This window comes from Amphiura filiformis, chromosome 2, assembly GCF_039555335.1.
Source record: "Amphiura filiformis chromosome 2, Afil_fr2py, whole genome shotgun sequence".
NCBI classification, from domain to species: Eukaryota; Metazoa; Echinodermata; class Ophiuroidea; order Amphilepidida; family Amphiuridae; genus Amphiura; species Amphiura filiformis.
In genome coordinates this window covers 25,716,100-25,732,890 of record NC_092629.1, presented here as the reverse complement: position 1 = coordinate 25,732,890, position 16,791 = coordinate 25,716,100, and the positions used below count along the sequence as shown (strand labels likewise).

The window sequence follows — 16,791 nt, the reverse complement described above, 5'->3', positions numbered from 1 at the left end:
TCCTTTTTTTCTAGAAGAAACTCATATTCATCATTCATGCCCATCTCTCATTTCACCACTGGTGCTGGCTCTGGCTGGCTGGTCCTTTTACAGCCAGGGATGTTTCTCACTTTCTTTCTCATGGACTTTTTTTTTAATCAGAAGATACATTAATATTGTATGTATATTTGATCTCTGCAACTGCAACTGCATCCAATTCATGTACATGTAATGACAGAATTTTAAATATAATGACCTTTGCCCATGTGAATTGTGATTGGCTGTAATGGGCTACGGGCTTTGACCCTTCAGAAAATTTAGATTTCAAAATATTATTTGGTTGTATTTGCTGAGAAAAATGTAACAAATATTTATGCATATGATGACAAAATTATTAATCACTTTTATTTAGTAGAGAAGTTTTTAAAAAATGAGTCAAAAATTAATAATTATATGCAAATTAACCACAAAAGGTCATCAGCTAATGGGCTACGGCTGTCCCTAAAGCTAAAGCTGATACCAGTCATACCAGTACAACATGCAACTATACGTGAGTGCTGAACTGCTGTGCTGTATAAAAGATAATATGCAAGGATTATATTTGAGGACATTTATTTCTTGTAAGTAGCTGCATGAAGCTGAAGGCTATAATAAGTTTGAATATCAAACTATAGTTGGTTTAAAACACAATTACTCTGCTGGTATCCCAGGCTGGTATTATGGTATACTCATGCTCAAATAACAATACAATATATCATTATAATCATATGCAGTACCTTTAGGCTTTATATTCTTTTACTACGTGTACTGTAGTAGTTTACTGGTAATAACTTATAGTATGGTCGTTGGACATTTTGACCTGGAAAAAATTGGTAAAAAGCTGATTTTTGCACCAGACAAGCAGAATATATCATAGAACATCATATCCAAAATCCCCGAAATCCCCATTGGGGAATTCGTTTTATCCAAGATGGCCGCCAAAATGGCCGCCACAACATATAAGTAGCTGTATCTTAGCTTCTAAAGCAGATATGATGATGATTTAAGTGCCTTTGAATAGGTTTAAGAGGTCAGAGAATTCAAATTTGTACAAATCTAACACACTGATGTCTTCAATCCCACTGAAATTCAAGATGGCCGCCAAAATGGCCGCCACAACATATAATTAGCTGTATCTTAGCTTCTAAAGCAGATATGATGATGATTTTAGTGTCTTTGAATAGGTGTAAGAGGTCAGAGAATTCTAATTTGTACAAATCTAACACACTGATGTCTTCAATTACACTGAAATCCAAGATGGCCGCCAAAATGGCCACCACCACATATGATTAGATATATTATCTCCGCTTCTGAAGCAGATATGATGATGATTTTAGTATCCTTGAATATATTTCAGAGGTCAAAGAATTCCAATTTGACCGTATCTAAAACACTGAAGTCTTCATTCACACTGGAATCCAAGATGGCCGCCAAAATGGCTGCCACCACCACCACCACCACGTGTTATGTTTAGGTATATTTTGGCTTATGAAGCAGATATGATAATGATTTTAGTGTCTTTGAATATGTTTTAGGTGACGCATTTGTCAATTTTGTATTTATCTAAAGTACTAAGTCAATTCTTCACTCACACTGTAATCCAAGATGATCCTCAATATGGCTAAAATCAAACATGCTTAACTGTATATCTCAGCTTATAAAACCAATGTAATGATGATTTTAACCTTTAAATAGGCTTTTAAGAGAATGTAGGTTTTAGGGGTTGCAGATTTCAATGTTGCAATTACTTAAAACATGGAAGTAAGTGCTCAGTAACAATATAATCCAAAACAGCTGCCACCACATGATTTTCTATACCTCAGTTTCTGAAGCAAAAGTAGCTATCTTTGACTTCATCTGCAAGTATAATCGCCTCAGCGTTTTGGCAATTTTCCCCTCTGCAAACCTTGTGGTGCTGTATCTACATCCGTAAGGACCGGTGCTAATCACGGTGTCAGAGAGTTTCCAACCCCATTGATTTGGATCCAAGTTATTGTTTGTGAGCTTTCTCCAAAATATGACCTGCAAAAGAACACTCAGACTGTGAAAATACGCTGCTATTTTTTTAACTAGGTGGATGCTTTTGTGGATCAAGTGATGCTTTATTTGATGATACCATCGCCATGAATTAAGCGAACCGCAGACCGTTTAAAGAATCTTCTTCTCTGCCACCACATAAGACAACAAATACTCTGATGCCATTTGTACCAATCTGTTCTAATGTCGCCTCAGGATCGCGCATCTATGATGATATCTGCTGCAATTCTTCTTATCTTCTGCAACAAACTTGTCTTTCCATGTCCAAATGTTGCAGAAGGGGAGTCACAACCACTCCATGCATGGATAAACAGGACCTGAGATGGAATGTCAATACTTCACCAACGTTGTTAATAAGGTCTTGAACTTTCCAACCCACCGATATCAGCTATATTCTGGTCCCCAGTGGGACTTCTCTTCCTTGTCTTGAACATTGAAGGAGTCTTGAAGGGTACATTCCACTATCAATGTGTCAGCATCTCCGGTACTTGTCCACCATCCATCGACTCAGCAGGCATTTGTTCTTATCATATTCAGCTCACATAATCTATGAAGGTTCTCACCATGACCAGCAGCCCTTCCTCTCGAATGAGAAGAACAACAGTCAGTTTATCTCGCTGCCGAGTCGATACTTGGAAACCAATGGTCAGATCGTGCACAATAGTACTGGAGATGCTGTATCATGCTGACACTTTGAAAGTGGAAGGTACCCTTCAATTTGCAAGACAAGGAAGAGAAGTATCTGTAGTAGCAGATGACACAGAAATAATTGTCCTTTGATATACCACTGAGACCAGACTATGGCTGGTATCTATATACTTCCATTCAGAGAAGAAAGGGTTGGTGGTTTGGAAAGTTCAAAACCTTGTTAACAAAGCTGGGGAAGTAGTGACATTCCATCTCCTGTTTATCCATGCCTGGAGTGGTTGCGACTCATAGACATGGAAAGACAAGTTTGTTGAAGAAGATAAAAGAATGGCACTGCAGCAGATATCATCCTAGATGAGTGATCCTGAGGCGACATTAGAACAGATCGGTACAGCTGGCATCAGATTATTTGTTGTCTTATATGGTGGCAGAGAAGAAGATTTTAAAAAGCGGTCTCACGGTTCGCTTAATCCATGGGGATGGTATCATCAAATAAAGCATCATTTGATCCACAGCTATCGACAAAAGCTTTCACCTACTGAAAGAGCAGCATATTTTCACAGTCTGGGGGTTGTTTTACAGGTCATACTTTGGAGAAAGCTAACAAACAATGACTTGAATCCAATTTAAAGCAATGGGCTGGAAACACTCTGACATCGTACTAGCACTGGTCCTTACAATTTAGATGCAGTACCACATAGCTTGTTAAGCTTGTATGATACAATTGCAGGGCTCTCAACTCTCACGTATTGGCCGTGAGTCTTGGGTCACTTTCTCACGGTCTCACGCCAAGGTAGTATAATCTCACGCCTAAAAGTAAATCTCACGCAAAAAGCTGAAAATTGAGTAAAATCTCACGCATCGCCATGCATAAATTGTTGTTTCTAACCCCCCCCTCCGCTTTTCACATTCTCGGCGCCCGTGGCTCAAATAATCATGGGTCAAAATGAACAATGAAGGCGGCAAATCCCGGTATGCCTCTGTCTCACGCCAAGCAATTCCAAAAAGTTGACAGCCCTGAATTGTAAACTTTCCTCCAGGAATTATTGTGTAAATAACGGATGATCCTGTTGCAAAAATGGACTTAAATGTGTCACAGCTTGTGAAGACTACACAGGAGAACATTGCCAAAACGCTGAGGCGATTATACCTGTAGATGAGAACGAAGACAGCTACTTTTGCTTCAGAAGCTGATATATAGTCACATGTGGTGGCAGCTATTTGGGATTCTATTGCGACTTGCACTTCAGTGTTTTAAGCACGGGTTTTAAGTAATTGCAACAATTTTTTTACCCTTAAAACCTACATTCCCTTGAAATCCTATTCTAAGATTAAAATCACAATTATAGTGGCTTCAGAAGCTGAGATATTTAGCTAATCATGTTTGATTTTAGCAATATTGAGGGCCATGTTGGATTGCAGTGTCAGTAAAGACATATGCTTACGAAGATAAATACAAAATTGACTTCTCGTCACCTAAAACCTATTCAAAGACACTAAAATCATTATCATATCTGCTTCATAAGCCAAAATATACCTAAACATAACACATTTTGGCGGCCATCTTGAAATCCAGTGTGAATGAAGACTTCAGTGTTTTAGATACGTACAAATTTGAATTCTTTGACCTCTGAAATATATTCAAGGACACTAAAATCATCATCATATCTGCTTCAGAAGTGGAGATATATCTAATCATATGTGGTGGTGGGATTTTGGCGGCCATCTTGGATTTCAGTGTGATTGAAAACATCAGTGTGTTAGATTTGTACAAATTTGAATTCTCTGACCTCTTAAACCTATTCAAAGACACTAAAATCATCATCTTATCTGCTTTAGAAGCTAAGATACAGCTAATTATATGTTGTGGCGGCCATTTTGGCGGCCATCTTGGATTTCAGTGTGATTGAAGACATCAGTGTGTTAGATTTGTACAAATTTGAATTCTCTGACCTCTTAAACCTATTCAAAGACACTAAAATCATCATCTTATCTGCTTTAGAAGCTAAGATACAGCTAATTATATGTTGTGGCGGCCATTTTGGCGGCCATCTTGGATTTCAGTGTGATTGAAGACATCAGTGTGTTAGATTTGTACAAATTTGAATTCTCTGACCTCTTAAACCTATTCAAAGACACTAAAATCATCATCATATCTGCTTTAAGCTAAGATACAGCTAAGTATATGCTGTGTGCAGCCATTTTGGCGGCCATCTTGGATAAAACGAATTCCCCAAGGGGGATTTCTGGGGATTTTGGATATGATGTTCTATGATATATTCTGCTTGTCTGGTGCAAAAATCAGCTTTTTACCAATTTTTTCCGGGTAGCCACTGTTTTTCCTCTTCAACGACCACACTATTATCTCTTATCTCAGTTTGTCTCTTGAAGCAATTGATATCTGCATGCTTTAAATTCAAATGTTTATTTTGCAATTCAGTTTTGTCACCATAAACTTTTAACACATTGTAAATGTAGAGACTAAGCACTAGTAGTGCACCGGTTAGCTGTCGTAATAACAGTGTAACGCTGTCGCTAAGGGTGCATGGCGAGTTCAGAACACAAAAATTTCAGGCGTAATTATATGTTCTATGCGTGGTATTTTATATCTCTGTAACATATGAAGTCAATTTTATTGTAAAAGCAATTTTTACTATATGGAAATAATATTGATTATGAAATAAAATGGCAAAAAAAGGACAATTTCATGGCTATTAAAATATATCTGGTCATTTTCATGGTTTTGATTGAGATTTATAGGCCGTGTTCCTTACGTCCTATGACAAATTTGTGATTGTAATTTTCAAATGATGAATTTGAATTTTTGATAGTAATTCTCCGATCATAAGTATTGCGACCATCTTGAATGATCGTAAAATTACAACCATCAGAATTGTGATCATAATATACGATCAAATTTAGTTGGAATGAAAAAGCGATCAAAAAAACCGATCAAAATTTGGATTACAACCAAAAATACGATCAACTTTAGTCACAATCGAAGTAATAATTGCGATCAAACATATTTGGATTCAAAAAACGATCAAATTTACGATCAATATTTGGATTACAACCAAAAATACGATCAACATTTGTGTTACGATCATTTCTACGACCATTCTTTATAAGATCACAGCAGTCCTATTATGGTCGTACGATCGTCGGCGATCAAACTTTTGGTCGCTGCGACCATTTTTTGATCGTAACGACCAAATTTTTGGTCGTTACGATCATGATTTGATCGTTGTTTTTTCATAAGGGATAAACATGATCAGTAGGAGCGCTATAGGCCTGGGAATTTCTTTGCTATATTGAAGTTCTAGCAACACTGTAGCCATGCCGGTATTCCTATTAAACCCAGGGATATCGATCCACAATGCTAGTATTAGCCTTAGATTTCACTCGTTGATTTTGAAAAATGGTCAGCCGGCATTTAAAATAGTGAAATGAAAACGCAAATTCTGACAAAACTATGATATATCGCTCACGGTGATGTGCGTTAGAAAGTTGGGAAAAATCCTTCATTAGCGAACTATCTTACTTTGAAAAGCTAAAAGGTTGATCCAAAAAAAAAAGCTCATGGACAGAGTTTAAGCCTATCAAAATCGAAAATCTTACACTAAATGACTAAATTTCACGCCTAAGTTTAACACTAGAATTTGAAAAAAAATACAGTATCAAGCACTACAATTTTTCCTGACATTTACTGAAAAATGAAAATGATTGCTTTTCATTTGGCGAGAAAATTAATTTTACATCGAAAAGGTGTAACTAAAAATTTAGCTCATTTCAACACCAAATTCGATTGTTTGTATTGCCTCATTAAATGACTGAGTGAGCTTTGCCAAACAAAAGAATCGGTTGTGCAGGCTGCTAACTGAAGAGACTTTTGCCCTAAAACATTTCCATATGTGTTTATAGGGCAGCTATTTGCATGTAGGGCCTGATGTGATGCACTTCAAATCTGCTTGCGAAACCTGGAGGGAGGTTCTCAGTGGAAATGAGGGTACAGGGATGTGTGGCAGATTCAGGGTGCATTTTCAGCCTTTTAGTTAAGAGTCAGGATGCATTTTCTGCCATTTTGGTTTATTGATGGCTCTCATTTTATGAGAATTTGGTTTAAGTAGGGTGCTTGTTCAAAATTTTCTCAGAAAAGTGCCAATTTTTCATCGTTTTTAGCAAAATATGCAAACAATTTTCCAAATATTGGTGTATTTTCGGGTCTGTTAGTTGACAAATTTGGATGTCTTTTGAGAGTCACAGCCAGGGCGGATTTACCTTTTGGGGGCCCTGGGCCAGGCTAAAATTTGGAGGCCCCAATGCATCGCAAGGAAGCTCAAGTGGCCAAGTTTTTAGATTTTACCAGGACATTTCAAATTTATACTATTTTAGCCCAAATTGAAGCTGAATATTGCTATATATATTAGGCCAGTGTGTGTGAAGCGCGCAAAATTGTGCAATTTTTATACCCTATTTTGGCCCAAAACATAGTGTTTTTGGCTGAAATGGAAAATGCACACTGCCCTATGGTAAATCCGGCCCTGGTCACAGCCACACAGCCACATGAACCCCAACTTATGTTATGCTTCATACAGGTATTGGTGTGGATGACATGTTTGTATTGGTAGCTGCATGGTATAATTTATCAGAAGAAGAAAAAAAATTGGATGTTACAGAACAAGTAGCCCAGTCTCTCAAGCATTCGGTAAGTAGAGAAATGCATTGTCTTTTAAAAAAGACTACTGAAGATAGCAACCCTGTATCATCATATGTGACGTGTCATGTCAAAAGGAGACACTTTTGGGCAGGATCGTAAATGGAGAAATAGCCAAAAATCTGCCGGTGGGTGATTTTTTCACAATTTGTGTTTGTTGCGAATTTGTGATGTTATTAATGTTAAAAATATTGTCTGATAGTTTCAGACGAATATAACTGGCATCTTGTATTTTTGAGACATTTTTCAAGTTAATTCCTACTCTCAACATTGTCAATAATATTTTTTAAGGCCGATATCTCAATTACCAATTTTATAATACCATAACTTCCGAACTCAATATCTTCGCTTAGGAATGTTCGATTTCATTGGGGAAAAGGTCATTGTGAGCAAAATATCTCTATATTTAAGATATGTAAATACCTCAAAATTCATAACCTGCCCAAAAGTGTCTCCTTTTGACATGACACGTCACATATAACTTATAAGAAAGTGGTTCTTAGCTATCTACTGAAGATAGCAACCCTGTATCATCATATAAGAAAATGGTTCTTAGCTATCTACTGAAGATAGCAACCCTGTATCATCATATAAGAAATTATTTCTTAGCTATCTACTGAAGATAGCAACCCTGTATCATCATATAAGAAATTATTTCTTAGCTATTTACTGAAGATAGCCAGCTAGTATCATCATATAAGAAATTGTTTCTTAACTATCTACTGAAGATAGCAACCTAGTATCATCGTATAAGAAATTGTTTCTTAGCTATCTACTGAAGATAGCAACCCTGTATCATCATATAAGAAATTATTTCTTAGCTATCTACTGAAGATAGCAACCCTGTATCATCATATAAGAAATTATTTCTTAGCTATTTACTGAAGATAGCCAGCTAGTATCATCATATAAGAAATTGTTTCTTAACTATCTACTGAAGATAGCAACCTAGTGTCATCATATGTGACCCATTCCCACAAAACCAGACATAAGTCACTAATTTTGAAAATTGAGTTTTTGATGTCATCATTTAGTATAGGTCTTCAGCTTTCATTTGATACCAAACTTATGTTTCTGGGACATGTGGTCCTCATTCTACAGTCTTTAAACGGGAAGGGGGGAAGCGTCACATAAAGAAAAGGCAAATGCAAGAGAAATGCCTCTGAAGTTGTAAAATGACATGTTAAGGACTTGGTTTTTGCTCAGAAAATGCTAGATTTGGGTGCTTTAGACGTAAAAGAATATTTTGTTTTCAATGGTAGGTTAAAATAAACATATTAAAGAATCAAAAAATAATAAAAACTGAAAAACAAAATCTGCAAGGTTTTTTACCCCTTTCCCAACTTTGACTTGCCGTATCTCGAAATGGCTGAGTGCGACTTATGGCGGGTTTCGTCAGATCGGGTCACATATAAGAAATTATTTCTTAGCTATCTACTGAAGATAGCAACCTAGTATCATCATATAAGAAATTGTGTCTTAGCTATCTACTGAAGATAGCAACCTAGTGTCATCATATGAGAAATTTTTTCTTAGCTATCTACTGAAGATAGCAACCTAGTATCATCGTATAAGAAATTATTCCTTAGCTATCTACTGAAGATAGCAACCTAGTATCATCATATAAGAAATTGTGTCTTAGCTATCTACTGAAGATAGCAACCAAGTGTCATCGTATAAGAAATTATTTCTTAGTTATCTACTGAAGATAGCAACCTAGTATCATCGTATAAGAAATTATTCCTTAGTTATCTACTGAAGATAGCAACCAAGTGTCATCGTATAAGAAATTATATCTTAACTATCTACTGAAGATAGCAGCCTAGTCTCATCATATAAGAAATTAGGGGGCTGGCATTTTCTTCAGAAGGGGGTCCAAAATTTACAAAAAGTTGCCGTCAATAAAATTGTGACCCCCTATTTCGGCAACAAAAATATTATGACCCCCCTCCCACCACCGATACACTTTACCCCGAAACAAGTTGTATTTAACTCAGTCTTCGTGAATTAAATAAACACACACTATCTGTGGTCATCTTGGGACTCCTACATTTTGGTCATCAAATATTTTATGACCCCCCCTATTTTCTTTCTAAAATTAATGACCCCCAGTATATTTGCCCCCCCAAGAAAATGCCAGCCCCTTATATCTTAGCTGTCTACTGAAGATAGCAGCCTTGCCTCATATAAAATAATTTCTTGACTATCAACTGAAGAGAGCAACATTACGTAGTCTCATCATATAAACTATGCTGTGTCATATTTTCTTGCCATACATGCTGAAGATAAGCAACCTTGTGGTTTAATCGTAGGAGGTCTTTGGCAGAGTTTTTATAAGCAGGGTAGCAATTAGCAATCTTCAAATTCCACTTGATTTTTGTCCCAAAATAGGCTTATTTGTGAGCTCAATTGCAAAAATTTACATAAATTTCTTTCTGTTCAATTTCTCAGAACTGGTAAAGGGTATTGTAATGTGATTTGATGGAGGGGTTGCATTTAACAGTTTTCGAATTCCATCAGCTTTTTGTCACAAACTAATATTTGGGTAGCTCATATACATAATTTTGCATAAATTTAGTTTTTCAATCAGTGTAACATCAGTCACAGACTTCTGTGCAGTTCTGATAACAACCATCCTCCCCAGCTCTGTGCGCTACTTGCTAATTTGGTACCGTACCTCATATGCATAATTTTGCATAAATTTATTTTTTACATTATGTACTTCTCTCAACAGGGTGTATCAATCACAGTTACATCAGTCACAGATTTTTGTGCATTTCTGATCGGCGCCACCACCATCCTCCCAGCTCTACGTTCCTTCTGTATATACTGCGGAATCGGCATCATATTCCTTTTCTTCTTCAGTATAACATTTTTCCTGGCGTGGCTCGTCATTGACCATAAACGTTACGCGAGGAGATATGATGCGTGCTGCTGCTGCTTCAGACATAGCGATGACTATGTGCCTTGAATGTGGGCAGAGGCGTACCTGCAGGAATTCTTCTACAAGTATTATTCACCTGCGCTATTGAATATTCCGGTCAAGGTAAATTCTTTTCTAAGAGTGCTTACAATTTGTTGATTACATTATGTAATCATTCGAGTAACTAATCAAAATAGAGCTTTTAGATCTCTTAGCGATTCAAAGCTTAATCTCCTATAAAAGGCCAATTTTGAAATATTTTCGCAAAATATCAAGAGCTAATTCTAATGCATTTTTCATGCTGATTCTATATTATGTGACCAGATCTGGATCAATCCAATCAGGCTAAAGTTGGCAATAATGAAATATAAATATATAGACAAAAAGTGAGGAGAAAAAACAATAAAAACAAGAAAATAGATATGTTAAAGGTTAATAATTTTACAACCAAGTATTCAAGACACCTGGGGATTCAACATCAGGAAGTGTAGGTACTGAGCAAGTAAGTAATGGTAATATTGGTAGTAACTCAATATTCATAATTTCTGACTTTGTCCTTTTTTTTATTTTCAATATTGTTTTTTGTTAAAATTTTTTCATTACATTATAAATTTTGTCAATTGATTTGATTTTTTTTTTGGAATTTTTGTGAGGGTATGGCAGGAAAAAATGGATCTTATCGCTGGGGACCCAGGAACAAAATGACTAAGCTATTTGTATGACATCTTAATGTATATTTTTTCCTTGCAGATCATTGTGCTGGTAATCACATTTGGTTTATTAGGTGTATGCATATGGGGCACCGTCACATGGGAGCAGAATTTTGATTTCAGATGGTTCCTACCAGCGGATGGCGCCTCAAGAGCTTACTTTGATGCAAATGATAAGGTAACTATAAGAACTACCTGCCGATTGGTCAAAAAGAAGTTTTCATTATCAATTGGACCAATCAGCAACATTGTTAGAATAATTTCACCATGCAAAAAAATAGGGTGAATTATTTTCAAAGATCCATTCTGATTGGTGATTAAAGTGAAGATATCATGCAATTTACCAATCAGAGGCAATGTTAGATCGGCATATAGTGCTCAGAGGGTTAAAGAAATAAGTTGTGGTAACAGATCCAGAAGAATGCAAGTACTAACTGGGTTGGGATATTTCTCTTCTGTATACCACTTCATTCATGTTTTTAAAACAGTTTAGAAGTTGAAAAAACCCTTTTTCTGGAATTTCCAAAATTTAGGGTCGGTATTCATTTGTACAGTAAAACAAAAAAAACCTTTTTTCCAGATTAGGGTCGGTTGGTGGAGGACAAGCAAACAAAGCCTTACTGCTATGCAAAATAAAATCCTTCCCTGAGGCTCATTCATTAGCTCTGTCATGGGTATTCAATTCCTTGTTTCAAATCATGTTTTTCTTTTGCAGTATTTCCCTTCCAACGGTTTTGCAACAGCAATTTATTTGGATGAAGTAGACTATTATAATGAGAGAGATGAAATGGATGCCTTAAACCAGGAATTCATGGATAGTGTATGGATACAGGTAAAGAAAAAAAACTATTCCAGGAAAATATGTGATGTTGCACATCAAAAGGGCAACTTACAATGTAGCAGGTGAAGTCAATTTTGAGCTCAGTATTTCTGCTTTGAAAGCATTTCTTGTAAGCTTTAAAATGACACCTCATTTGCTCAAATTGATGAAGGCATTCTTATTTTATGACTGATAAGTATCCCAAATTCTTATTATTTTCATTTTTTTCTGTCTGTTTTAATCTATATCTTGAAAAGTACTTTGCCACAAAGTCCCCCTTTTGATGTGCTTCATCACATATCTGTTTTGCCAAATTTTCAATCCTTAAATCTTTTTGTTGGAACTAACTGGCAATATTATACTAGGTCAAATTTTAGGTTTGACATTTTTTGGGAAAAGCCCTTAAACATACAATTTTGCAAATTTTACAAAATTCAAAGACTTGACACAAGTCATATTTAGAATGCTGAATATTTTGCAATATTGCCCTAATCTTGCTATTTTTGATCAGTTTTGATAATTTATATGATTTATAAATAGAACAGAAAATGTTTTTGCTCAACTTGAGAATGCATAGAGTGATATGAGGCTTTGCACAAGTTTATAATTATGCTTGATTGTCACAGCTTAAAAAAACCACCCTAAATAGGCAGGTTTTGGGCCCTGCCCTTTATTTATAAAAATTGGCCAAATTTTATGGCCAGTTAGAACATTGCAATACATGTTCTCAATGTTTTCTTTAGCAAAACAAGATAATAATTGTTTGAATCCATCTTCAATGTGACAATGCTATAATACTATTAATAGATTGTTATGTTTTCAACTGTTTGCCAATTGTTGGGAAATTGACCCAATTTTGCAAATTGAGCTAAAATTCACACAAATCACAAACTCTTTTACAAAACTATCAAATTTGTGATTAAATTGGCTCCCATAAATGTTTGCATGCACACAAGCACCCAGCCTTCAGGCTCAGTTCAATTTTCTGGAACTGTAGCAATTACCCACATGCATCACTGTATATTATTTAATGTCATAACTCTTTGATCTCATACACATTTTGTTCTTGTTATAGTCTACTTCAGTATCCAGTTGGTATGAATCCTATGAGTCCTGGCTTAGTACTGCTAAAGCTGGTCACCCTGATTTAAATGCAGGTAGGTGGACTGCCCGATGTGCCCGCAGTGGCGGCACCAGGAATTTTTTTTCAGGGGGGGGCATGGGGGCGGCATGGAGGGGAAGTGAATTTCAGTTGGGGCAAAATTGACAAATTTTGCACAAAATTGCCGCAAAAAGTGGAAATTTACGTAACTTGGGGTTTTTTGCCTCAAAAGTGGGGGGCAAATTATTATTTATGATATATCAATCATACATATAGCACAAGAAAAACACAATACACCAGAATATAAAGAGCTATGTAAATGTCACAGGTCTTTTCTGCATTCGACGCATCAGTATCTCAGAATGTGTGCATTATTTTGTACAATTTCACTCCCAACAAGTCAGGGTTTGCACAATGATTCTAAATCAAATTTTTTTTTAATCAACTTTTTCAGTTTTTACTATTTTTGATAAATTTTTCAACAACTATTCCTATACCTTTGTACAGGTGTCAACCATTGTTAATCTGTGATGAATCCACACTTGTACAGTAGTGTATACGCGAACGCAAGCGCGAGAGTACGTGTTACGCGTGAGCGCGTAAATTCGTCATGCCTGGAACCTGGATGCGCATACAATGCTTACAAGTTGAATTTAGTATTTTTGGAGGTAGTGGCTAAACATTGCCGTTTTATTCTGTAGTTTTATTGCTGATATCAACAGAGAAATCACTGATCTTTTTGTAAGGCTGAGTGGCAATGATTAGGCCTAAATAGCATTCCTCATGAAATAATCCTGTGAATTGATTATACGATCTTTAGCTTCTTTTCGTTGTTGACGCGTCTGTGTGATTTACTTTGCTCGAAATAAACCACGTAGACAATGAGAACGCATTGTTGTTAAACGGTGATGAACAACGGTGAAACATGATTGAATTGGCTGTTTTACTTCATTTATAATGCTTCAACACCTTTTGGATACAATTTAATACCACTATAATGACACTTTATCTTGCTAAAAAATAATTTTCAGGTTTTTTCCCATGATTTTACCAAAATTTGTCTTTGAAATTTTCACACCTGAAAAAAACACATTTTGATTTTTTGTAAATACCTGATAGGGATTGAAAAAAAAAATCTGATTTAAATCAAATACATTGATTTTTTTTTAATAATTTTTTTTAAATCAAGAAAATCACCAACCCTGCAACAAGTGATACGCATTTATTGATCTATAATTCTTTGATTATTTTCTCCCATGCAGATAACTGGCCTAAGAATGACACTGTTTTCTATGATTGGTTGGATGAATTCCTAGCAAGCCCTCAGGGATCCAGGTTCTCAGCTAATATCAAATTCAATGATGATGGGTCTTCTAGTGATCGGATCTTTGTAAGTGTACACCAGGCATAGTCTTAGTTAGGACTTTTAAGCAAGTGCATGCCTGTAATTTTCACCAAAACTGCCCGTCAAAATTTGACCCTAAACCAGACCACTGCCCTTTCTAGGGGTTCAGTCAGTTCAAATAGCTGTTGCTTTATGGTCTTGTTTTGACTGCACAGAAATTCAAGCACTATTTTTAGGATTTAGCATGTGTCACAGGTATTAATTTTGCCTGTCCCAGGAGTGACATGCCCATCCAAAATTATGGTTGAGCGGGTGGCTAGCTATAGCACCATGACACCAGACCTTCTCAACAAGTTCATTTGAAGTGCCAACTGTAAAATTGTAGTTATCATTTGATTTTTCTGATTGACTTTTTTGTATTTTTTTAATTTTATATAAATTTGTTCGTATTTTTCATTCATTACGTTTCACTACCTGGAGAGAATTGATCAAAAATTGAATTCTCTCCTGAGGTTTGTATCTGTCAATGAGTTGACCAGATCACAAGGATGCCATTATAACTAGATGCAGTATATATAACACAAATGGGTCAATGAGTTACATAAAAATGAATGCCAAAAATGTTTGATCAATTCTCTCCAGGTAATGAAACATAATGTACTCCAGTGAAATTGCCCCAGTTTGAAAATGTTTGTCAAGGTGGAGACATTGCGGCCGGCGCTCTGCGTAGAGAACCACACAAGCTGGGAACTGCAAAATTCTCATATCGGCGACAGATCCTTAAAAATATTGAGCAAACTTAATTACCCTTGATTAGAGAACAGCGAGGGTAATAAATTTAGTTCCACTGATTTCATTTTTCCGAAATTGGATACCAAATTTGATCTCAAATACCTCGACAACTCTCGACACCTGATGATGTTTGTCCTATATTAACACATTTCACGGTGCTCTGGATCGAGGTAAGCTTTAACTTGATTCAGCTGGAATTGCCAGAGGGCATATAGTTTGGTGACCAAGTCCAGCTGGTTATGATGATAAGTTGACCATTGTGTTTTTAAGACTAATACTTGATGTAGTTTTTTTTGTTTGTTTTTCAAAAATACAGTCATCTCGGATCACAGCCTCTCATATTCTGTTTGATAACTCAGTGGAAGAGGTCTCAGGTATGGATAATGTGAGAGGCATTGCTAATGATGCAAACTTTGCAGCTGGAGAGGATGCTGCATTTGGTTACTCTGAAGTTTATCTCAACTTTGAATCCAACAAGGTATAGTATATAACACTGACCAATAAACCCAAATGTCTCAGAATACACTCAAATGTATCACCACATGGCTCTGGGAGACTGGATCAAGTCTGAAAATATTGCATAGATTTTGTTTTTTAATGGGTCTTAATTCTGCTTGGATTTTTAAGGCACTGTCCATGTAAGTTTAAAACTGGGAGTCTGCTTGCAACATTTTTAATAAACTGGAAACAAGTGCTATATCTGCAACAAGGAATTTTCATTGTATATCAACATAAATTGTCGCACAAATTAGCTCTCTGGATTTGCAAGACGGTGCATTTTTTCTCTTTATTTTGAGGATATATTACGCCAATATATGCTCAGATTTGTAAACAGTGAATGCAGGGATGGAATGACATGAGCAGGGACTTTCTTCAAAATGGGGATGGGGTACCTATTCTAGTTGAACGATATTCATACATCCCCATGCATGGAAAGACATGACCTTATTTTTTAACACAGGGAGTGTGAAGTTCACACTGGCGTGTTCAGTGTTTTAACAAAGTGCAGGGGCCTCGGCCTCCAAAGCACCCCCTGGATACACCACTGTTTTAAATGGGGTTACCTGAATGGATCCATTTGACATTTACACTGGCTGTGACTAAGATCATGTCTTCCATAGGGGTGCATGTTTTTCAACTGCAATAGCCCAATGGGAAAACCCACCTTTATAACCATGATCTGGTTCCTTTTTCATGTGACAGGTTATTCAGAATGAATTGCTACGTAATTTGGGACTGGCCTCAGCATGTGTGTTCATTGTGATTCTGATTCTACTCGCTAACATCTTGCAAACATTATTGGTCTTTTGCTGTGTCATATTCACATTGGTAAGTCATGTGCATGGTGTAGCTCATGCAGTGTGGTGCCCAAACTGTGGATCCCAGCCAGGCCATTTGAAAAAGGGTCCGGAGAAAAACTCTTAAAAAGAATATACTGTAAAAGTGGAATTTTCACATGATTAATTTTTTGCACTTTGCCCATTTTTTAACCGTTTCCCTTGTATTTATATTTACAATTCTAAGTTTCCTTTATACATTAACCTATACACAAAAGGAATATATATATGTGTGTGATATTTTTGCTATAGTAGCTTGGAATGCACCTTACTATAATTTTTTTTCTAATTTAAGCTGTTGTGTATACATGTGTACCTGTATTCAACATTTGCTTGTGCTACAGG

General features: G+C 36.2%; 2 protein-coding genes across 3 annotated transcripts in view; both read left to right on the top strand.

Annotated features, from left to right (window-relative positions):
* LOC140171378 (patched domain-containing protein 3-like) overlaps positions 1-9,877 on the top strand; it is a 31,098-nt gene extending 21,221 nt beyond the window's left edge. Inside the window, exons 9-10 of the mRNA XM_072194625.1 lie at positions 7,299-7,408; positions 9,869-9,877. Of these exons, the coding sequence (XP_072050726.1) occupies positions 7,299-7,408; positions 9,869-9,877 (119 nt within the window). The remainder of the gene's footprint in view (positions 1-7,298; positions 7,409-9,868) is intronic.
* The window catches only part of LOC140146030 (patched domain-containing protein 3-like), a 38,181-nt gene that overhangs the window by 3,434 nt on the left and 17,956 nt on the right, over positions 1-16,791 (top strand). For both annotated transcript variants that reach the window (XM_072167770.1, XM_072167771.1), the window contains exons 3-10: positions 7,299-7,408; positions 10,152-10,463; positions 11,091-11,228; positions 11,766-11,882; positions 12,946-13,027; positions 14,235-14,362; positions 15,426-15,587; positions 16,313-16,438. In XM_072167770.1, coding sequence (XP_072023871.1) covers positions 10,389-10,463; positions 11,091-11,228; positions 11,766-11,882; positions 12,946-13,027; positions 14,235-14,362; positions 15,426-15,587; positions 16,313-16,438 — 828 coding nt within the window. In that variant the 5' untranslated portion in view covers positions 7,299-7,408; positions 10,152-10,388. The remainder of the gene's footprint in view (positions 1-7,298; positions 7,409-10,151; positions 10,464-11,090; positions 11,229-11,765; positions 11,883-12,945; positions 13,028-14,234; positions 14,363-15,425; positions 15,588-16,312; positions 16,439-16,791) is intronic.